The 24,818-nt window shown below is 46.8% G+C and overlaps 1 protein-coding gene across 1 annotated transcript; it reads left to right on the forward strand.

Annotated features, from left to right (window-relative positions):
* Nucleotides 1-468: 468 nt before the first annotated feature.
* LOC114912192 (HHIP-like protein 1) lies at nucleotides 469-24,376 on the forward strand. Its single transcript, XM_029257864.1, has 8 exons — nucleotides 469-581; nucleotides 981-1,034; nucleotides 8,599-8,927; nucleotides 9,271-9,397; nucleotides 9,849-9,994; nucleotides 11,794-11,875; nucleotides 23,375-23,457; nucleotides 23,538-24,376. The coding sequence occupies exons 1-8, from the start codon at nucleotides 469-471 to the stop codon at nucleotides 24,122-24,124; spliced, it is 1,521 nt and encodes a 506-aa protein (XP_029113697.1). The 3' UTR covers nucleotides 24,125-24,376.
* The last annotated feature ends 442 nt before the right edge of the window (nucleotides 24,377-24,818 follow it).

Raw genomic sequence — 24,818 nt, forward strand, 5'->3', positions numbered from 1 at the left:
TTTCAAGTCTTGGCGGGGTTCTCACAAACGGCTTCTCCGCCTTTTGGCTAAGACCGAAGTGCAGTGCCGGAGATTTTAGCGGGGGCAGAGTGAAGCGCCTAATACAAGACTGTGTGCGGCATGAAACCTAAAATATCATTTTATCTCGTTACTGAAACAATCTTATGCGGTTAAACAGCTCGCGTATATTTGGCTCCTGAAAGAACTGCTGACAAGTTAACTGCCATATTCCTTCATGTTGTGCCAGACTGTATAGTAGAACTGCTTACGTTAGTATTAGAAAACAATTTTCCTGTATTGTCGGACTTTGCTTTGTTGCGCTCGTGGAGAGCACCCCTGACTCCAAGCAGTTCCTATGTTTCATATTCTTACACACTTCTGCTGTATGCCCCTGACCCTGGCAGAGCCTGCAGAAGGGAGGCTGCTGGGGGTAAAAGAGATAAGACTTACCATTCTGCACGTTAAAATATGCCGGAGGATGATGGAGTCCGTCAGGGGCCGCGGGGTCGGGACGCAGGCGCGCCTGAAACTGCCTGCGCCCGTACCATATGCCAGCTCATCTCGGATATCCCTGTGGCCAGGTAGGAGGTCGACGTGGCGCCGGAGAAAAGCACGGACGGCCTCGGCGGGGACAAAGGGGTTGAAGACGTGGACGGTGACTATCCTTCTATCCGTCCACCAAAGGTGCTCAGTCTTATATTGCTTCAACCCCCCGTTCTTCTCCTTCTTACAGATTTCTATCATTTTCTGGTATTTTTCATCAGCGAGAACGGTGACGTCGACAGACCGCTGGGGTCCATTCCTCTGAATGCAAACAACTTGTGCGGCGGTCAGGCCCAACCTTCTGAAGATGACTTCCCTGATGAACCCAGCACGATCCGGGAAGTCCTCCGCTGCCTCTCTGTTTCGCCCCCTGAAACGAGTGGTGTGCTTCATTCTAGGAGCCACATTACTAGCAGACTGCTCCTCCTCATCTAAAGATCCTCCCGGGGCAGCAGGGCTCTTCTCCTTGGGCCTGGCCGCTTCTTCTGTAGGTGAGGCCGTCGTCGCTTCGGGTTCGCCGGTGTCTGCTAAATAAATAAATGTAATGCAAATAGAAGGAATTATTGATATTTGTAGATTATTCCAGGGGAACCTTATTTCCTTATTTCTGGAGGAAAACATTATGCAGCGTAGTGGTTCCCTTTAAATCATAACAGAAAAGTTCTGACGCTTTCTAATTCCATAAAATGAAACAAAACATTTTATGCATTAATCTTTCTTGAGTGGACCAAAATATGCATATTATTAAATTATTATTATTTTTTAGAATGCTGAGGATAACACCTTTTTCTATTGAAATAACATTACCCCCAGGGATACACAGGTGGTTCATTTTTTGACAAAGCTGTACATTAGTAGGACAATCAATAAGTTGTATGCCTAAGGGTTACAGCAGTTTAGTTTTTCTGTTAATGGCACAATAACCAGAGTTTTAGAGAGACGCCCAACACTTTTTCTTAAAAAAACACCAAAAACCACATTTCTGCCCTATGGTAATTTATTCAATTCAATTTATTTTTATTGAGTGCTTTTCTCATGCAGTGAGACAGAGCGCTTGAAACAGGCATACGGCAAAGAATCAAGTATATCAGACAAAGAAGGCAGTTGACTACAGACTAGCATAGTTGACTATAGAGTAGAGTAATACATTATCAATGCTTTTATAAAGCTATAAGTATGCTTATTGGCCACGGAGGAAAGGAATAAAAAACTCCCAACTGAAAGTTGATGGAGAAAAAAAACCTCTGGGGGTCTAAGTACCAATGGCTGCCCTCCCCTCTTTGGCATTTTATATTAAACAAGACTTTTAAGTCAGTTTACAGGTAACTGTCATGGAGTTCTCCCGGCGCAGATGCGTCGGACCCAAGCGCGGAGCACAGGAAGTGAAGTTAAGGGGCAATCCAGTGAACATGGTCAGGAAAACAGGCAAAATGGTCACCAATCTGTGAACAGAATCTAAAGGTCTAATCCGAGAGTCGAAGTCGAGGCAAACCAGGAAGTCATAGACAAGGAGCAGGACGAGGAGCAGGTACTGGGACTCAGGGAGGTCAGGAGGTCTAATGCAAGAGTGAGCAGCGCGAGTGAGTAGTGAGGCTGAACAAGGTTCCACAACTTCCTGCAGTCCGGGCTGTCCTTTTACGTGCCCGGACCCTGATCACCTGCAGGTGTTGCTCGTTCCTGAGGTGGAGGGCATGACAGTAACAGTGACATTGTTGCAGTATGATAATTCGATTTCCCAATTCACCAAGGTACGTCTCGTCCATCATGGCAGTTGCTTATCATCTTCAGTCAGCATAGGGTGCTTCTCTAATGGCCAACTGGCCTCCTCAGGTCTTATTGTAGGGAAACAATGCTCAACAAGAAGAAATTGTTTGTAATTTATAACTTAAGGAAATAAGCTTAATACGTTTTGACAGAGGTAGGAAAAACAGAAACACAGCTAAGTGGAATTAAATTTCGTAATGATATGCTCGAGTGAACATGTAAATCTTTAGTCTGGATTTGAAGACTGAGACTGATGGAGCATTTCTGACAGTAACTGGTAGATTTTTCCACAGTTTAGGTTCTCTATAACTAAAGGTACGACTCCTGCTGAGATCTTATTGATCACAGGTACTTTAAGGTAACCCGCATCCAATGAACAAAGATATCATCCTGAGATCTAAGAATCAATAATCCCACAAAAGTAAGCCAGGGCAATGCCATGTACTGCCTTATAGGTCAAAAGTAGGATTTTATAATCAACTCTAAGTATAACCGGGAGCGAATGCAGCGATTTCATTACCAGTGTTATATGGTGTTCTAGAGACAATTCTTCAAGCAGCATTTTGTACCAGCTATAGCCTGGATACAGTCTGGTATGGACAACCTGTTAATAAAGCATTACAGTAGCCCAGCCTGCTTGAAACAAAATCATTAACCACTTTCCAGCATCCAGCCTACATAGGAATCACCTTAATGTAGTTGTTTCTCAACTGAAGGAAGCACGACTTAGTCAAAGGATTTAAATGAGACACAAATGACATCTTTCCATCCGCCAAGACATCCAAATCCTTAACATAATTTGTCCGCTTAAAGCTTATACCATCTGTGGTAACAATTGGTCTGACTATGTCAAGATTTTTGGCATCACCACCCACTACAAGTACCTCTGTTTAAGGGGCACGCGCGCACACGTGTCCCATACAGGGTCGCAGGGAGCCAGAGCCTAACCCAGCAACACAGGGCAGAAGGCTGGAGGGGACACACCCAGGACAAGATGCCAGTCCATCGCAAGGCACCCCAAGCAGGACTCAAACCCCAGACCCACTGGAGAGCAGAACCTGGTCCAACCCACCACGCCACCACGCCCTCTGTTTAAGTGGCATTTAAAGATAAAAAGTTTTTACTCATCCATAGTTTTATATTGGTAAAACAATTAGCTAAATGACATGATGGGTCATCAGGCTTAAACAAAACGTATAGCTGTGTGTCATCACCATATGAGTGGAAAATTCATTGTGTTTGCAATAATATAATCCAATAGTAACATATACAGTGAGAAAAAGAATGGACCTAACACAGAGCCCTGTGGCACTCCTTACTGAACCGTAGTAGTGACAGAGGGGGTGTAGTCATCTGATTTCAATACAAATTCCTCACAGTTAGGTAAATATGAGTCGGACCACTTCAGAACAGTACTCCTTAGTCCAACCAAGTTTTCAAGTCTAGTCAGTAGGATACTATGGTCTACAGTATCAAATGTAGCATTCAAGTCCAGTAATATAAAAACAGAGATATTGCCAGCATCAGAAGAGATAAGAATATCATTAACAACACGTGTGAGCGTCGTTTCAGTGCTGTGACCAGTGTGGAAGCCAGACTGAAATTTTTCAAGTATATTATAATGACTTAGAAATTTTACAATTTAGGAAGCTACGATCTTTAGCAAAATTCTGGATAAAAACGGTAGATTGGAGATGGGTGTATAATTATTTGGGTTTTTACAGTGAAGATCCGATTTTTTTAGTAGGGGTCTAATAACGGTGACTTCAAAAGCTTTCAGAACACAGACATTAAGTAATGACGTATTAACAATGCAGTAATATCTCGCCCTACGTCATTTCGTGTTGCGTCGATTTTGACTTTACATTGTTTTTTGCTAAATATATATAGAAAAATATAATTCGTCTTCAGTCGGCTGACGCGACTTTACGTCGGTCAGCCAAAAATATTACGAAACTTAAAAACTTAAAAATCACTTAAAAACAATAAAAAAGTGTAAAATCAAATAGACGTTAAAATATATAACATAATAGATTGTAATCTATAAAATCAATTAAAAGCTTAAAAATTTAAAAAATATTGTCTTATTTACCTGCCGTTCGGCGCCGATAACGTCAAGTTCTGCCGCGTTATTTGTTTTTTTTTTGCTTTAGCATTAATTTAAGTGTATACACTTAAGGGGAATGCTTATTAGGGGTTTATAGGGGGTCTAAATCGGTTTTTAGGGGTAATTTCGTTTTGTGTCATTTTTCGGCTTAAGTCACGCCCTTTGGAACCAATTAACGACGTAGGGCGAGGTATTAGTGTATTAACAGTAGGTTCTGCAAACACGGAATCTGCGCCATTCAGTAATTTAGTGGGGATTGGATCTAAAGGACAGGCAGTACCCTTAATGGAGCAAATTAGCACGATAATTTCCTCTACAGTTTTTACATCCAAGCTGCTGAAACGGTGCAGATGGCATCTAATATTATCATCATCAGAACCGCTTACACTGGCCTGGACTGAAGTAGAGGGCACAATGGATGTCCGGATATTCTGTAATGTATTATTGAAGAACAACATAAATTCATCATTAGTAATGGAAGCAGAAATACACTGTTTATCTCTATGTTTACGAGTTAAGTCAGCAACTGTATGAAGCAAGAAACCAGGGTTTTTCTGATTTTAATTAATTAATTTTGTGTAGTATTTGGATCTGGCATGAAAAAGTGCTTTTCCCTAATTTTTTAAACAATTTGACCAGGCTACATAGTAAACGTTCAGTTTAGTTGAATGCCATTTATGCTCTAATTTAGGACTTTCTAACTTTAGTGCACGAGTTGATTTAGTTGAACCACAGCGAGTTTCTCATACTTCAGATGTTAAGTTTTTGGTGGAGCCGCAAAATATAAGGCGAATTTTAACCACTGAATTATACTCAAAAGCCATTTGATTTACATCTGCGCTCATTCCAAAATCAGATTTTTTAATGTAATCAATCATTTTAGCAGTAGTGTTTTCATCAGTATATCGATGATGATCAACCAAAATTTTGGTTTTACCTTTGTCACAAGCACGTTTATTCAATATACTTTTCTCTGAAGCAACTTACAATGTTAAGGTCACAGTTATTATATGCTTACAATCATTTACCCATTTATACAACGGGGTAATTTTACTGGACCAATTTTAGGGTAAGTACCTAGCTCAAGGGTACTACAGCCAGAGAAGGGGATCAAACCTGCAACTTTGGGGTCTAAAGGTAGTAGCTTTAACCACTACACTACCTGCTGTCCCTAGGTATTGATAAAGGTTAATAAGTAATGATCGGAAATAGTCTTGTTTAAAGGCGTAATATTTACATGATAAACATCTACGCTGTAGGTTATGACAAGATTAAGCGTATGGTTATGGGAATGAATAGGACCGTTAACTTGAGGAAAATCTACGGAATTTAAGAGAGATATAAACTAGTAGCAAGAGTATCCGACAACATGTCTATATGAATATTGAAATCTCTTTCCAAGATAATTTTGTCATGAGTAATGACTAAGTCGGTTATAAAGTTACTAAATTCCTTGAGGAAAAAAAGAGTACAGTCCAGGTGGATAAGAAACATCATTATATTGGGTCCAACCAATGTCACCAACCGCTTGTTCTGAGCAGAGTCACGATGAGCCGGACTCTATCCCAGAAACACAAGGTGCAAGGCTGAAGGGGGAGGGGAAACACCCTGGATGGCATGGCAGTCCATCGCAGGGCACCCCGAGCAAAGCCCTGGTCTTGCCATAGGGCGGCCACCAGCCAAATCTATAAGTAGAACTTCAAACAAGGCAAATCATGATTTCTGGAGGTTATTTCTAATCTATTATTGAAAAGAACACCAACTCCACCCCCACAACGTACAGAGTGAGATTTATGGAAATTATTGTATTCATCTTGAGTGGTTTCTATTAGCGGAATCTAATCGGACTCACTGAGCCAAGTTTCAATAAGAAAGAAGAGATTGAACTTGTAACTTAGTATTAAGTTGTTCAGTGGGGGGCATGGTGGCGCAGTGGGTTAGACTGGGTCCTGCTCTCAAGTGGGTCAGGGGTTTGAGTCCTGCTGGGGCTGTCTTGCAACAGACAGGTGTCCTGTCCTGGGTGTGTCCCTTCCCCCTCCAGCCTTACACCCTGTGCTGCCAGGTTAGGCTCTGGCTCCTTCTGACCCCATATAGGACAAGTGGTTTCAGGTGTGTGTGTGTGTGTGTGTGTGTGTGTGTGTGTGTGTGTGTGTGTATATTAAGTTGTTTACTAGAGCAGCTTTACTTGTTAGTGAGCAAATCTTTAACAGATAGCATTTTAGACTACAGTTTGGCTTCAGTGGTAGGTTGAGAGTATTTGGTTTAATATATTTTAGGTTTCCGATGCAAACGCTCCTATCACTAAGTCTAGTTAAACGCCGTGGTCTTATATTAGTTTGTATTTTTTGGCTGCAGTTTATGCTTTTATTTAAAGTTTTGAGGCCAACACTGGATACAGCACAAGAAACCCCATCACATGACAAATGACCACTGGCACCAGAATGAGTAACAGACCCATCAATACACACAGCTGCTGAAGGAGATGACCCATGGCCGAGTCAATCCTACAATTTGCAGGCAAAGTTCTGGGACAGAACAAACGAACCCCTCCAGTTGAGATGTACACCATCACGCATGAAAAACCTAGGCTATTCATAGAAATCGTCCCAGTTGTTAACAAACAATATACGATTAGAGCAGCAGCACGTCTCCAACCACCTGTTAAAGGACACCAGTCTACTGTACAGTATGTCGCCCATGAAGAGTCTAGGTAAAGGACCAGACACTATTAGGTTTCAGCATTTCTTTCTGGCTTTATTACACATAGAAATAAAGTGGGTCTTTGACACCTCAGACTGCTGGTAACAAATATCATTACCACCAACATGCACCATAATAGTTGACACCGCATTATCAGCAAGAGAACTGATACGAGCCTTGATCTTGGACACACGTGTGTGTGGGAAACACTTGACCTTTACACTTCGATTCCCAGGCCCCTGAACCTTAATATTTTGGATAGCCCAATCTCCCAGAATAAGCACATTATTATTATTATTATTGTTATTATTATTATTATTATTATTATGTGAACTCCATAGAGCCGAATATCTACTTTGGGTTTGGATGGGAGAACCCGAACTAGGAACCCATAGCTTAGGCTTCGCTTTATTCAACTTACTCTGAACAGTAACCCAGTCACCAAAAAAGTGGTCCAGGGTACCCGGCTTCTCGTTACCTGTGCTGGGATCTGCAAGTGTCGACACCGAGTTCGACACTATGAAGGCATCAGGACACACCAAGTCCAGCAAACTCTGTTTCTCGGATAGAAATAAAATTTTTAATGTGCTCTTCTAAATCACTGACTTTCTGCACCAAGTCATTATTTGTCACGCATTTTAAGCAAATGAAATGTTCCACAGTTTCAGCAGACGCAATTAAGCAATACATATATGATACACAACACATAGAGGTGCCGTCTGACGATACGTTCAGGATGGCACATACATTGAACAGGGTCTCTATCGTTTGTTAGTTGCTGTCTTGGCTACCGATATTCGACTCTTTCCTGTGGACACTCTGCCTCTAACCCTAACTGTAATTTATTCCACACTTGATGATTGTAACTTTTAACCTTAATACATGAACTGTGCGGTGGCGCAGTGGGTTGGCCCGGGTCTTGCTTTTCTGTGGGTCTGGGGTTCGAGTCCCACTGGGGGTGTCTTGCGACGAACTGGTGTCCCGTCCTGGGTGTGTCTCCTCCCTCTTCGTCCTTATGCCCTGTGTTGTCGGGTAGGCTCCGGTTCCCCGCGACCCCGTATGGGACAAGCGGTTCCGAAAATGTGTGTGTGTACATTAACTGTTGACTACCAGGGCAATTGCCTTGCCCTGACTTTAATTAGTAATACTACTTGAATTGTTCAGGTAGCATAACAGAAATCTTTAAGTCACTTGCACAATTTTAAATTATTAACTGGCTTTTCTAGCGAAGGGGCTGTGGTGGTGCAGTGGGTTTGGCTGGGTCCTGCTCTCTGGTGGGTCTGTGGTTCAAGTCCCACTTGGGGTGCCTTGTGATGGGCTGGCATCTTGTCCTGGGTGTGTCCCCTTCCCCTTCAGCCTTGCACCCTGTGTTGCTGGGTTAGACTCTGGCTTGCTGTGACCCTGCTTGGGACAAGTGGCTTCAGCCAGTGTGTGTGTGTATGTATACCTCTATAGGTTTTTTCTCATTAATTTCTCCTTTAAAGGTCCACCCTGCTGGGGAAGGTTCTGCGCATTGATGTGAATGACAATGACCGTGGGCCTCTGTACCGGATCCCAGCAGATAACCCCTTTGTGTGGGAGCGCAATTCCAGGCCTGAGGTGTATGCCTTTGGAGTGAGGAACATGTGGAGGTGCTCTGTGGACCGTGGGGACCCTCTCACTGGGGAGGGCAGAGGGAGAATTTTTTGTGGGGACGTCGGCCAGAACAAATATGAGGAAGTTGACATCATCGAGAAAGGGGGGAATTATGGCTGGAGGGCCAAGGAGGGCTTCTCTTGTTATGACAAGAAGCTTTGTGCTAACAGTTCTCTTGGTGAGTTTGCTTCTGTAGTTTCACACTTTTTTCCTTTGAAGACAGGATATTTATTTACAGTAGGTGTTTTATTAGCAGATGAACATGAATGCAACTTAATATAAGGAAAACTACACATTTTTCTTTATTTTCTTTGAACAATACCCACTCATTCACTCACTGTTAACCACTACAGGGTTGTTGTTATCCAATAAAACACAGTTAAAAAAGTTAACTCAAAATACAAGAACAAGTTATTAGGCAGATTCATTTTGTTGCATTCAAATGGCTATGCCTAAGGATAACATTTATTAAAACTTATGCACAGTTAAAATTTATACTGTACCACCGTGTCTTTTTGTAGATGACATCCTCCCTATTTATGCCTACTCTCACAAACTGGGAAAGTCAGTCACTGGAGGCTATGTCTATCGTGGCTGTGAATACCCAAATCTGAGTGGCATGTACATATTTGGAGATTTTATGAGTGGGTAAGGCTTGTAAATTTGTTTTGCAGTGTTCAACAGGTACATGATGATCTTTCATCAATTAGGGCAGTGGCGTGTGTGTTCACCCCTACTTTTTAGCATATGTTAGACATTCCAGGATTTCATTGACCTGTGATATGTGTTATCACGGGGATTATCTCTTTTTCTCAGGAATGGGCTCCTCACTAAAGTGGGGTCCCTTTGCAATGTTTTTTGCTCTCCAGAAATAACTTCAAGTAACTGATGGTTATACATTTAGACTCAACTTTGGTCCTGAAGGACAAAGTTCAACAGATTTTTCACATCATCTTACACCATTAATAGCTTAAATTAACAAACAGCTTAACTGTGTTCAAAAAAAGACAAGTCATATCAGATAACAGAAAACCTCAGGGATTCATTCCCCAAGAACCTTGCTTGAAAAAGCCGCATCTAATTGATGTTTGCTTTTCAGACGTCTGATGTCCCTCCAGGAGAACAGGCATACTGGGAGCTGGGACTACCATGAAATTTGCATGGGAGAGGGACTAACATGTGCCTTCCCTGGGTTAATTAACAATTACTACCGATACATCATCTCTTTTGCAGAGGATGAAGCAGGTATGCTACAGCAGATAGTTTTGAACAAAGATTCATTTTTGATTGCATATGTACAGTCCACTTAAGAATTATTGCCACCATTCATTAAATTAAATGAAATTAATTATGAAGAACAAATCATTTGTCAAACCCAAAACATTTTAATGAATAGTTTTTTTCTGCAAAACATAGATTTCAAAATTATTGACACCACTACAATTAATATTTAGTGAAGCCTCCACTCAAAAGGCTAACAACACTGAACTCCCTTCTATAAAGCGTGACAAGCTTGGAACACACTTTGGAGGGAATTTGGTTCACTCCTCTATGCAGAGCACTTCAAGATCCTTGATAGTCCTAGGTTTCTCCTTGGGGACTACCCAAGTAGTTTTCAATAGTCTGGAGATTCAGATGGCCATGGCAAAACAGTGATTTTGTGTTAGCGCAACCATTTCTGTGTTGATTTTGATGTATGTTTGGGATTATTGTTATATTGAAAGGTCATTCTGTGGCCAAGTCAACCTCCTGGTAGAGGCAACCAGGTTTTGGGCTGAAATGTCCTGATACTTACAGGAATTCATTATGGCAGTGATCATAACAAGAGCCCCTAAACAACTAGTAGAAAAACAGCTCAAAAGCATCAGTGTTCCATCACCATATTTTACAGTAGATATCAGGTGCTTTTCCTTCTATGTAATCCTCTTTTCTCATCAAACATGATGATGGTATGCATAGCCCAAAAAAATATCAATTTTAGTATCATCTGACCACGGTGCACAGTTCCACCACGTTCAATTCCCACTTTTGGCTGTAGTACCATGAGCAAGCAAAGTACTTACCCTAAATATTGCTAAAAAAAGTATTCTCCCCGGGGGGTGGGGGGGGAATGGGGGGGAATAGGGGGGTTCGCAAATGCAGTCTGTCTCAGTTTGAGGAAAAGTGGTCAGTAGTCCAATCCAGGTTGGCAGTTCTTTTTGAAGAAATCATTTGAGGCATATATTCCATTCAAGTATTGGATTCTTCGGCTATCATGTCCAGATCCTTAATTATTAGGTTACTGTCCCAGTTTGTGCATTTTTGCCATATGTGAAGAGAGCTTTGTTTGAAAGGGTATTATTGCTGTTTAATACATTATTGAGGGGATGTGGTGTCACAGCGGGTTTGGCCTGTGCCTGCTCTCTGGTGGGTCTGGGGTTCAAGTCCCACTTGGGGTGCCTTGTGACGGACTGGTGTCCTATCCTGGGTGTGTCCCCTCCCCCTTCAACCTTGTACCCCGTGTTGCTGGGTTAGACTCTGGTTTGCTGCGACCCCCGCTTGGGACAAGCAGTATCAGACGGTGTGTGTGTGTGTGTGTGTGTACATTATTCAAGGTCCAGCAGAAATTCCCAGTGATTTATTGACCATTTAGAATAAAGTTGAAAATGTTCTGTGATAAGAAACTTTTGGAAAATTAAACATAGTATATGGGGGTGCGGTGGCGCAGTGGGCTGGACCACGGTCCTGCTCTTCGGTGGGTCTGGGGTTCGAGTCCCGCTTGGGGTGCCTTGCGACGGACTGGCGTCCCGTCCTCGGTGTGTCCCCTCCCCCTCCGGCCTTACGCCCTGTGTTGCTGGGTAGGCTCCGCGACCCCGTATGGGACAAGCGGTTCTGAAAATGTGTGTGTGTGTGTAAACATAGTATGGGAGGATATTTCTGTTGTTCATTTTTTACATTCTAGGAATGTGTATAAGACTGCAATGGTTAAAAAGCCTAATTAAAAATGTATATTCTGCTCGAAGTCAGTGTTTTTAAGTGTCTTTGCTTTCTTCTAATTTTTACAGGGGAACTTTATTTTATGTCTACTGGCATTCCCAGCGCAATGTCCCCGTCTGGTGTTGTGTACAAGATTGTGGATCCTTCAAGGTTTGGAATAATTATATAAAATATGTTCCCATTGTTCTGTGGTGTATACGGTTTTGGTCTTGGTGTGTACAGTGCCTTCAGAAAGTATTCAGACCCCTCCACTTTATTGTGTAGTACACTTTTTTTTAAAGGGATTGAATTTATTCTTTTTTGCCATCAGCTGACACACACACACACAGATTTTCAGAACCGCTTGTCCCATACGGGGTGGCGGGGAACCGGAGCCTACCCGGCAACACAGGGCGTAAGGCTGGAGAGGAAAGGGGACACACCCAGGACGGGACGCCAGTCCGCCGCAAGGCACCCCAAGCGGGACTCGAACCCCAGACCCACCGGAAAGCAGGACTGTGGTCCAACCCACTGCGCCACCGCACCCCCCACATCAGCTGACACATAATACCTCAAAATGGCAAAGTGAAAACATGTTTTTAGGAATTTTACCAACTTTATTAAAAATAAAGATTGAAAATCTCCCATTTACATAAGTGTTCTGATCTTTTACGTAGTACTTTTGTAGGACCACCTTTACCATCAATTATAACAGCAAGTCTAGTTTTGTATGCTTCTGACAGCTTTGCACACCTGGATTTGGGCAACTTCTCTCATTCAGTCTTTCCAATTATCTCAAGAACTGTCAAGTTGGATGGGGGTGTCTGTGAGCTGCAGTCTTCATATCTCTCCGCAGATTTTCTATGGGACTCATGTCCAGGCTTTGGCTGATCTTGACAGGGACATTCAGAATCTTTTTCCAAAGCTATTCCACTGTTGTCTTGATTGTGTGTTTCACAAAGTTGTTAAGCTGAAAGTTGTTCTATTTCAAGGTTGTGTGTGCTCTGGAGCAGGTTTTCTTCAAGGATTGCTTTGTTTTGGTTGCATTCATCTTTTCCTCAGTCCAGACCAGCCTCCTAATCCCTGCTGCTGAGAAGCATCCCAACAGCATGATACTGCCAGCACAATGCTTGACCGTACCAGTAGTATTAACCAGGCAATGAGCAGTACCTGTTTTTGCCAGACATAGCATTCTATTAAGACCCATTTTTGCTTCATCACACCAGATAATCTATTTTTCGGGTGTCATCAGAGTCCTGTAAGTGGTGTTTGATAAACTCCAAACTTCTGTTTAGCTACGCAGAAACACAGGAACTCTGAAGCTCTGTTAGTGGCCATTGGGTATATTGTGTTTTCACTGACTAATGTCCTTGGTGTCCAGATATCCAATGTAGCTGGAAATCCAGCTCTAGGAAGAGCGTTAGTTGTTACAAACTTCTATTTGACAACGATGGTGGCCACTTCACACCTGGGAAACTGCAGTGCATTACAAATTTTCGTACCCTTTTCCAAATCTTTGCATTGATACAATTCTATCTTGAAGGTCTACAGAGAGTCCCTTGAACTTCATAGCTTGGTTTTTACTCTCATGAACTTTGGGACCTTATAAAGACAGGTGTGTGTGCCTTTCTAAATCAAGTGAATTTGCAACATATGGACTTTTATCAAGTTCTACAGAAAACTCAAGGATGTTCACAAGAAATAAGATGTATCTGAGCTCAGTTTGGAGTGTCACAGTAAAAGGTATGAATACTTACTTAAATTCAGTCTTATTTTTTGAATTTGATTTGAATTTTTATTTTTTTAATGAAACCGCTTGTCCCGAGTGGGGTCACAGCATACCAGAGCCTAACCCAGCAATCCAGGCTGCAAGGCTGGAGAGGGCGGGGACACACCCAGAACAGGACGCCAGTCCGTCGCAAGGCACCCCGAGCAGGACTCAACCCCAGACCTGCCAGAGAGTGGACATAGGCTAAATCTGCCATGTCATCGCACCCCCTTCCAAATGTACTAAAAATTCAAAAAATATTTTCACTTTGTCATTATGGGGTCGTGCATGTTAAATGATGGTAATGTCATGATGGCGGGGCGAAAAGAGCGACGGAGTCAGGTGCGTTGCTCTAAAGCCATTTAATAAGCCGAGGGGTTAGGCGAAAGGTTATTCAGGGGACAGGCAATGGTCAGTCAATGAACAAACAGGATCCGAAGGAGAACACAGGAGCCGAAGTCAACAAAACAAAAATCGAGAACCGGGGGAAACAAGCAAGGGAACAGGAAGCACACTGAAACAAAGCGCTGCGGTGTCTCACGAGGAGGTTCCCCCTTATTGGCAGCAGGTGTTGCTGGAGAACCGGTGGATGTGGGCGTGACAAAACCCCCCACAGGCGGCTCCAGCCACCCTATGCCAGGAAGGAGGGGGCCCCCGGGGGTGTGGCACCAGCTGATCTGGATGGTCTCTGTGGAAGGCAGCGATTAATCAGGGTCTAAAATGTCTTGAGCGCTCACCCAGGACTGTTGCTCCAGGTTGTAGCACTCCCAATCGACGAGGTACTGTAGAACCCCTCGCCGATGTCGGTAGTCCAGCAAAACCTGCACCGAGTACCCCGGTCCCAATTGACCTGCACCGGAGGAGGAGGAGCGCTTGCAGCAGATGCCTGGAGAAGAGAGGTTCCACACGGCTTAAGGAGGGACAAGTGGAAAGTGGGGTGTATCCTCCTTCCCGGAGGCAGTTGTAGTCTATAGGTGACAGGGGCAACCTGACGGAGTATCTTGTATGGCCCAATGTACGGTAGGCTGAGCTTCTTGGAGGGCAGATGCAACCAGAGGTCTTGAGTGGAGAGCCAGACACATTGCCCCAACACGAAGGTCAGGGTCCGCAGAGGCGGTCAGCCTGGTGCGTGTAGTGGGCTGTGCTTGTCATGAGGTGGTCTCTGACTGCCACATCTCGCCACTCTCCTGGTGCCAGTTGTCCACCGCCGGCACCTGGCTTGGAGGGGTCCGCCACGGGAACAAGGTGGGTTGATACCCCAGCATGCATTGAAAGGGCGACACCCTGGTGGCAGTGTAGGACAGTGCATTGTGGGTGTATTCAGCCCAGGGCAAGTACCTGGCCCACTGCTGCTGTTTCTGGGCATAATAGGCTAGCAAGTATCAGGAGATGTCTTGCCGGAGGCATTTGGCCTGGCTGTTGCCCTGAGGATGGTACCCCAATGTAAGACTCACCATGTCCCCCAATCTATGCCAGAAGGCCCTCCAGAACATTGATATGACCTAGGGTCCCCTGTTCGAGTCATTGTCCTCTAGTAGACCGAATAGCTCAAGCACCTGGTGGAACAAGACCTTAGCCAGCACTAAGGCGGTCAGCAGCTTGGGAAGATGGATCAGATGGCAAGCCGTTGAAAACCAGTCAATCAAGGTAAGTATGGTCGTTTTACTGTCCGACATGAGGAGGTCCACCAACTAGTTGACCGTGACATGGGACCCAGGATGGGAGGGTATCGACAAGGGTTCCAGCAAGCCCGCAGGCTTCAGTGTCGGGGTCCTGACCTGGGAGCATGTGGCACAGGCCTCTGCATATTCTCGGGCATCATCTGGTATGGATGACTACCAGAAGTGCCCCTGCAAAAGGGCCAGAGTCCGCTGGAGGCCTGGATGACCTAAGGCGGGGGAGTCATGTGCCCACTGCAAATGAGTGGACCGCATCCTGGTGGGCACATACTCCTTCCTATCAGGCTTTTCTGGAAGAGTGGCTTCAGAGGTCTGGGCCTCCTGTAGGTCATGGAAGAACTGCCATTGTGTTGGGGCAACCAAGAACCCCTTAGGGAGGACTGGCTCCAGGTTTTCGGGAGCAGGTTCTGTTTCATGTACCCGGGAGAGGAAATCCACCTTGGCATTCTTGGAGTCAGGCCGGTACAACAACATGAACTGGAAACTGGAGAAGAACAGGACCCAGTGAGCCTGCGGGCATTAAGCTGGCAGGCTTTTTTGAGGTATTCTACATTTCTGTGGTCAGTCAGGACCAGGAACGGGTGAATGGCACCCTCGACCCAGTGCTTCCACTCCTTGAGTGCCAGTTCTATACCTAGGAGTTCTCGACTTCCGATGTCGTAGTTCACTCGGCCGACATCAATTTACATGAGAAATCTCCACAGTGGTACAGCTTAGGCAGGTTCCCCTGTCTCTGTGACAGAACAGCATCCACCTCTACAAGTGAGGCATCCACCTCGACCACGAACGGCAGGGATGGGTCGGGGTGTTTGAGCACCGGCGCGGAGATAAAGTGAGCCTTCAGGTTCTGGAACACACCGTCGGCAGCATCAGTCCACGGTAACCAGGGGCCCTTGTTTGCGGTGAAAGGGGCCGTGAGGTTGCTAGAACCACAGACGAACCAGCAATAGAAGTTCATAAACCCCAGAAACCATTGAAGCACCTTCACTATGGTGGGTCTTGACCATTCGGTCATGGTGCGCACCTTTTTGGGATCCATGGCTACCCCCTGTTGGCTGAGAATGTACCCCACGATGGACACCCAGCGCTGGTGAATCAGGCATTGCTCACCCTTTACATAGAGTCTATTGCTGAGGAGCCGGCACAATACTGCCCTCACCTGGTGTATGTGTTTCTCCTGGGTCCTGGAAAAGATCAGGATGTCGTCCAGGTAGACCAGCACACACTGGTTGATGAGGTCCCCAAGGACATGGTTCACAAAGCCCTGGAAGACTGAGGAAGCATTGGACAGACCAAATGTCATTACGCAGTACTCATAATGGCCCAGAGTGGTGCTAAACGCGGTCTTTCATTTGTCCCCTAGGTAGCTACAGATGAGGTTGTATGTGCTACGCAGATCCAACTTGGTAAACATTGTTACCCTGTGGATTCTCTCGAGGGCAGCAATGATCAAGGGTAAGGGATGTGGATAATGGACCATGATGGCATTGAGCCCCTGATAACTGATGCATGGGCACAGGCCCCCGGCCTTCTTACCTATGAAGAAGAACCCAGCAGAGGCGGGTGAAGTGGAGATCCTAATGATCCCTGTGGCCAGAGCCTGAGTGAAATACTGCTGCATCGCCTGCTGTTTGGGTAAGGACAGGGGGTACACACAACCCCTAGGGGGAGTGGTCCCAGGCAAAAGGTAAATCGCGCAGTCACATGGCCTATGGGGGGGAAGTTCGGCTGCCCGGACCTTGCTGAAGACCTCTTGAAGGTCCTCATACTCATGTGGGATCTCCACTGGGGGGATACTTGCCACCCCTCTACCAAGCTAGCCCAGCACGAGAGATACAAACAGGTATGCACACACTGGTCAGGAGGCGATTGTGGTGGCCCATGCAAAGAGGGGGTGATCAAATACCACTTCAAACTTCTTGCGGAAGGCAACATATGTGGTTTTGGTGCGGGTACGACAACCTGCCATTGCCCAGCATCACGTCAGTGCGGTGAGTAGGGCCACTATGAATGCGATTTTGACTTCAGCAGTCTGGTACATTTGGGGGGAGCAGGAGAAAAGCAGCTCACATTGCATAAGGAAGCCTTGGCAATGTTCTGGTGACCCATCGTATCTTTCAGGAGTGGTGATGCGGGGGTCAGGCAGCAGGGTGTTTTGAGGCGCCACAGTGATGCCCTCTTCAGGGGGAGTCTCCTCTGCTTCTTCCATGGGCTGAAGGAGAGCACTGGGCTGGAGCACAGACATCAGATCGCTCATTGTCCCCTCAATCCATTTGAGGGACTGGTCATGCGCTCGTAACAAAGCACCTTGCGCTGCCATAATGTTGCACAACTGGCCGAGCTCCGCTGAGTTCGTGGCAGAGGTGGAACCTTCTGTTATGAGGGCAGGGCGAAAGGAGCAACGGACTCAAGTGCATTGCTCTAAAGCCATTTAATAAGCCAAGAGGTCAGATGAAAGAGTAGTCAGGGGACAGGCAATGGTCAGTTGATGACGAAACAGGATCCAAAGGAGAACACAACAGCCATAGTCAACAAAGCGAAGATAGAGAACTGGGGAAGCAAACTGGAACAAAGCGTTGTGGTGTCTCACAAGGAAATTCGCACTAACGGATTTCCGGGACACCCTTTTATGCCGGTTCCCTCTGATCGGCAGCAGGTGTCACTGGAGGATGATGTGGGCATGACAGGTAAAAAAAATCTATTCAGTCTATTTTGAAGTAAAGCGTGGAAAAGAGTGAAGGGGTCAATACTTTCTGAGCATATAGTATATTTTAATGAAACACATTTGTACAAGGTTGTCTGAATGCTCAGAACTGTATTTGTGGTTGTCATTTGTCTTTAAAGTTTCCTTTAAAGCATGATTAAAGTATACTGGGTCCTCAACTTAGAAAAAATTAGACCCAGAAAATTTGTAACACCATTTGTCAATACAAAGTCACTTTTGCCATATTCATAGTAAAAGCTTAGTAACAGAGATTGCCCTTGATTGCTGGTTTCACTTTGTAAAAACCTCAGATAAAAACATAATCAATTTAAAACATTCTCTGTATAACATATTTCATTAACATTAACTTCAAAATTAATTAACTTAAATCAAAAAATTTCTGCACAGTACATGTTATTAAGATTTAGTAAGTTTAGCAAGTTTTTTTTTTTTTTTTAACTAAAATATTACTGGAAAAAAAATATATATCATTCCATTACATAATCAGTCCTGACAGTTGTCCAGTTCTTCACATAAACATTTGAATTTTATTATCTACAACAATCAAAAGGTTAATAATAGACTTGTCCCTTGATTTATGTACGGGTTGAAATAAAAGTAAAGTGTAAAATGCAAAGTGTTAAAAAAATGCAAGAGTCTTGAATAGAGATTAATCTTACAAAAAAGGGTGAGGATATCAAAATGTAAGATACTGAAAGCCTATTCCCCATTATTTTAAAGTTGAAAAATAATGTGCTCCCAGCCCATCTAAAAACTCCAAATCCATTTTCCCAAATACCAACAAAGCACTGTAAAACACCTACAGTATTGTAGCATCCCCCCATAGAACTACTAGAAACCAGCTTGACAGACAGAATAAAAAGAAAGTGCTCTTTATTAGAAGCATACATGTCTCCAACAGCAGTCTTAACAAAGACACTTCAGACAATACAAGACACAGAACACCTCAGAATCCCCCTGGGTCACTCCCAGCCCCCCTGCTGCACCCTATGGTTAAGGGGTCCCCCCGGGACTCCCCAGAATCCCACTCTCAAACACTGAATATAAATAGGACAACAACCAATCAGAACCCACACACAACTATGTACACACACATAAACACTAATGCCAACTATTTACACATTTACTCCCCTCAGCGATGTTACATTATATAACTATCACCCTAGTGACCCTATCGCCCAGTGAAACCGCTGGTGCAGCGTCTTCGCCACGCCGAAGTGCCCAATACCAGCGGGACCATGCACTCGCTGCAACACGTCTTCTTTGAGGCTATGGGGGACGAGGAGCTGCCACAGGACTTGGCCGGGCACTGGCCCCTCCCAACGCCGATACAGCAGCCCCCCCCCACCTCAAGGCTGTCCCACTGTGAGCAGTACGACTTGACGGTGGGTCCGTGTGGGGCCACAGCAGTCCAGGGTGGGCGCTGCCCCGACTGCAGGAAGCCCCGCACCACCGCCAGCTCTGGATCGGCTTCCTGGGCCCGGCGGAACAGCTCTGTGTCGTCAGCGGATCCCCCAGCGCTCGCCGCATCTGCCGCCAGCACAGCGCAGGTCTCTTCTGCAGTCGCTCGCCGCTCCTCCAGCCGAACGCAGTGCCTGCACGAGCCTGCACTGCAAGGGCGCCGAGAAAGTGCGTCGGTGTTGGCGTGCAGGTGTCCTGGCTGGTGTTGGACCTCAAAGTCATACCCCTGCAGCAGCTCCAGCCACCGTGCTATCTGTCCCTCTGGCTCCTTGAAATTTAGAAGCCATGTGAGCGAGGCGTGGTCGGTCCGCAACAGGAACCTGGTCCCGTAGAGGTAGGGACGAAAATGTTTAATCCCTGCCACCACGGCCAGGAGCTCTCGCCGCGTGACACAGTAGTTCTTCTCTGGGCGACTCAGCCGGCGGCTATAAAATACGACCACTCTCTCACCTCCATCTCCCACCTGCGACAACACAGCTCCCATGCCTTGATCGCTAGCATCCGTGTCCATGATGAAAGTCCTCCCAGGGATCGGGAGAGCCAGGACGGGGGCAGACGCCAGAGCCTCCCTCAGGCGGTGAAAAGCGGCTGCGCACTCAGGGGTCCACTCGATCGGGGTGCCCTTAGCAGTGAGGCGGTGCAGTAGTGCTGCGATGTCTGCAAAACTATGCACAAAGCGGCGATAACACGACGCCAGCCCCAGGAAACTCTGCAACTCCGACACGTTCTCTGGGGCTGGCCAGTCTCGCACCTGCCACACCTTGTCGGGGTCCGTGGACACTCCATTCGCGTCCACGACGTGGCCCAGGAATTTCACCTGCCGCGGGAGGAGGTTGCACTTCGCGGGGTGCAGTTTCAGCCCGGCCGCACGGATGGCAGCAAACACCTCCTTCAGATTTGCCAGCACAGACTCAAAGGAGGAGGCGTGTACCAGCAGGTCGTCCAGGTAGACGATGCACCGGCTCCTGGGCACATCTGACAGGACCCGCTCCATCAGCCGTTCAAAGGTGGCGGCCGCGTTACACAGGCCAAAAGGCATGACCGTGAAGTGCCAGAGGCCCCGCCCCAGGGTGAATGCCGTCTTCTCCCGGGCCTCCGGCGCCAAAGCGACTTGCCAGTAGCCACTCCTCAGGTCCAGAGAGCTGAACCACTATAAACCCGCGATGTAGTCCAACGCATCGTCAATGCGTGGCAGGGGATAGGAGGCCTGTTTGGTTACCGCATTCAGGCGACGATAATCCACGCAGAACCGCCAGCTGCCATCCTTCTTTTGCACCAGGACCGCCGGCGCTGACCAGGGGCTGCTGGAGGGCTCAATGATGCCCGCTGCCGCCATCTCTCTCACCTTTTCCTCCGCAATCTGCCTCTTCGCCAGCGCTAGGTGATGCGGCCGCAGGCGGATGGGGGCCGCGCCATCTGTCTCAATGTGGTGCCGCACCAGGTCCGTTTTGGTGCAGTCTTCATCCCGGGCTGCGAAGATGTCCATGAAGGCGTTCAGGAGCTCCCTCAACTGCTCTCGCTGACCCTCTTCTAACTCCGCCCCGCTGCGCTGCCACAGCATCTGCACCGCTTCACGAGTCGTCGTCGAGGGCTGCGTGACGCACCCTGCACCAGAGGAGCCCCTGCTGTGTGCCTCGGGCTCTCCCTCAACTGCCATTTGGTGCGCAGCCCCGGTCCCCTCCACTCGTGAACTGGCGGAGAGGGCGCGTGTTTTGAGGTTCTTTCGCCGCCGCCGCATGTGAGTGAGGGCAATGTTCTCACCTGCCAGCTGTAGCGACCATCTGCCCAGGTCCAGCACCGCCCCCGCCTCGGCCAGGAGATCCATTCCTACGATGCACGGATCCTGGATCTCCGCGAGCCAGAACTCGTGCTCCAGCAGCTGGTTGCCCACAGCCACGCGCAAACGTCTTTTCCCCCACATCGCCACGGTCTCTCCTGTGACCGTGCGCAGGCTCGCTGACGCCTCGGTCCATCCCTTGGGGTGATGGCGCGCCGTTCCAGGCAGCACCCCGTTGCGGACGATCGAGATTGTAGACCCCGTGTCCACGAGGGCTTCGCAAGGCACGCCCTCTATTAGGCAGGGCAGCCGCAGGCAGCGCAGTTTCCCCAGGCGTCCCACCGGGAACGAGGGTACGCCCCAAGAAGGGGCGGACTCACAGGGCGAAACCCCCCTCACGGCGTCGCACCTCTGCCGTTTCCCTGAGGTGACGCGGGGGCGGGCTCTCTGCAGTGGCGCGCCTGGTGACCTCGCTTCCGACAACGCCAGCAGATAATAGGGGGCCGTTGGCGCGCAGGCGGTGCCTCGACTTGGCGCGCAGCTTCTCCCTCCACCTCGTCATCAGTGACGCCCTCCAGGGAGCGGCAAGAATGCACGGGCTCCTTCGCCTCCCGTAGGACGGCTTCCGCGCGTTCCGCCTCTCGCTGCGCCGCCTCCAGGTTAGCCGGGGCAGCAAGCCTAACGTGCTGCTGCAGGCGTTCTGGGGCGAGTGCTCGGAGGAATGCCTGCAGCGCCAAGTCTTCCTGGATAGCTGCGGGGTATTGCGGGTACGCCTGCCGTACCAGGAGCTGGATATCCGCGGCCAGCGCTCCCAGGGCTTCGCCTTTGCCGCGTCGTCTCGCTGTGAGCTGTCCGCGATAATAGTCCGCTGTTTTGTGTTGGCCGAAACGGCGTCTCAGGGCAGCCGTGAGCGCGGGCAGCTCGTGGTGTTGGTCCGCTCTCACGTCTAGCAGCACGGTCAGCACTTTCCCCTCCAAGGCTAGCCCCAGCTGTGCTGCTGTAGTTGCCGCGTCCCAGCCGTTGTACCGCGCTGCTAGGCGAAGCTGTGCCTCGTAGGTTTCCCACAGCTCCGTCCCCGAATACCGCAGCAGGCGGAGCGCTGTTCGCTGCGGTGTTTCTCCCGAGGCTGGCGTCCTGGGCGGTGGTTGGGGAATATCTCGTTCTCCGCACACCATCATGAGAAAAGCCTCTCACCAGCGTGGTAGCGACAGTCCCCACAGCTGCTCCAAAGCAGCCAGCAGTTCTAAAGTCTTCTGTGGAATTTCTTCAATCTCCCAAGAACATTTTCTTCCCCGGTTGGTTCTTGGGTTTTGCCCGCTCAGAGCGTGCTCTATTCCACTTCTGACACCCATGTAGCATCCCCCCATAGAGCTACTAGAAACTGGCATGACAGACAGAGTAAAAGGAACATGCTTGTTACTAGAAGTATGCATAGCCCCAACAGCAGTCTTAACAAAGACACTTCAGACAGTACAAGACATAGAACACCTCAGAATCCCCCTGGGTCACTCCCAGCCCCCCTGCTGCACCCTATGGTTAAGGGGTCGTTCCCCCGGGACTCCCCAGAATCCCACTCTCAAACACTGAATATAAATAGGACGACAACCAATCAGAACCCACACACAACTATGTACACACACATAAACACTAATGCCAACTATTTACACATTTACTCCCCTCAGCGATGTTACATTATATAACTATCACCCTAGTATTTCACACACACACACACACATCAACTGTGTGAAAGTGACATACATTTCAGAAAACAAAACAAAAGTGCATTTCATCTCTTACCTTTGCTGCCCTGCCTTCAGACCTTGCTTGGAAAACCCAGAGCTGTGTTCTGTCACCCCTGAAAACTCCAGCACCAGAGTTACTGCTCTGGGATAATTCTCACTTTTCTTTGTGATTACTCAATTATTCAACATTTGCAATAAACCAAGCAGTGATTCACTGAGCACAGTGTAGAGAAACTTGAGGGAGTGCTTACTATGCACTATTGCTATCTGTCACCACAATGGATGACGCTTTGGTGAGCAATTTGGATAGGTATGCTAGCTTGATTTGTGGAAAAATATTAAATACCTCTCAAAAAGGTTTGTAATTGTTACTCAAAAGTACTTAAGTTGGAGACCCAGTGTATTATATGTTATGTATATTATATAACTAAACTGAATAAATATATAATTTTTTGATACCACCTCTGATTGCAGAGAATGATTTTTACATGTACTTTTTTGTATTTTTATTTCAATAGACGTGCACCACCAAGGCAATGTCACGTTCACCCTCATCCTGTCAAAACAAAAAGCAAGCTGATAAAATTCAAGCCAAAAGAGAGTAAGTCAATATTTTTTTGCAAAACTATTGTTGCTTGGTCTAAAGTTTTACTGATTGATGTGTTTCACTTTTTTGAACAGCATTATTAAGAGTTGAACTACCAGCCAAGCAGCCAAAGCTCAGTAACACACAGCTGACTGTACCTCTACACAGACCTCAATCCCATAGTCAAGCAAAGAGAGATTGGTTCCAGGAACTGTTGGACATGCTCAGGGAGCAGGAGGCAAGCTTTTGGAGGACCACCCCTGCCATAACTCCCTCCCTTATTGACCAAGCCTTCCAACCAGCCAGGGGACACAAGACCATATACAGCTCAAGAGCTCAGCCTTGGGAAGGGGCCCTGCGCTTGGTAGGGAACAATGAAGACAGACACAATCAAGGTCGGGTGGAGGTTTATATTGGTGGGGAGTGGGGTACAGTGTGTGATGACCGCTGGGATATTAGGGCTGCTGAGGTGGTCTGCCGGCAGTTGGGCTTCCAACGGGCCTTGAGGGCTACCACAAAGGCAGAGTTTGGAGAGGGAACTCACCTGCCTATCCATCTGGATGATGTCCAGTGCTTGGGCACAGAAGACAGCCTCCTGGAGTGCCAGCATGCTGGCATCGGCAGCCACAACTGTGCACATTATGAAGACTCAGGTGTGATTTGCGGGAATTCAATACACTAATGTCTTCTTAACATTGCAATAGTAAGTTACCTTGGTGAATAAGGTGTGTGGGCTCATAATATTACATAGAGCCCATTGGAATTAGCTTTGGAGAAAAGCATCTGCTAAATAAATAAATGTAAGTGTAATAGTGCAAAGCTTAAAGTGACCATGACTTTTTTAAAAAACACAACTTCATCTGTGCATGTCCATCTATTCCTTATATAACAGTATAAACATTTTTCTCCATAATTCAACAAAAATAAATTAAAACCTGACAAACATTCAAACTATTACTTATTTTTCACATTATTTTTTTGTATCTACTGAAAATTTTCTTTTAATCTGCACCATACATCTAGCCATTCAGTTTCAACAACTGCTTGTCCTGAGTAGGGTCACAGTGAACTGAAGCTTATCCCAGAAGCATTGGGAGCAAGGCTGGAGGGGAAGGGGTACACCCTGGACAGGATGCCAGTCCATTGTAGGGCAGTCATACATACACACACACACACACAACAAGCAATTTAGAGTCACCAATTCAACTGAACTGCATGTCTTTGGACTGTGGAACAAAAGCATGTGGAGGAAACCCACACAGACACAGGAGAACATGCAGACTCCACACAGTCTAAAAGGAGATCAAACCCACATTCCCTTGCACCACCCAGGCGCTGGGAGACAAAAGAACTACTCCTTGCACTACCATGAACAG

Source organism: Scleropages formosus, chromosome 1, assembly GCF_900964775.1.
Source record: "Scleropages formosus chromosome 1, fSclFor1.1, whole genome shotgun sequence".
Lineage (NCBI taxonomy): Eukaryota > Metazoa > Chordata > Actinopteri > Osteoglossiformes > Osteoglossidae > Scleropages > Scleropages formosus.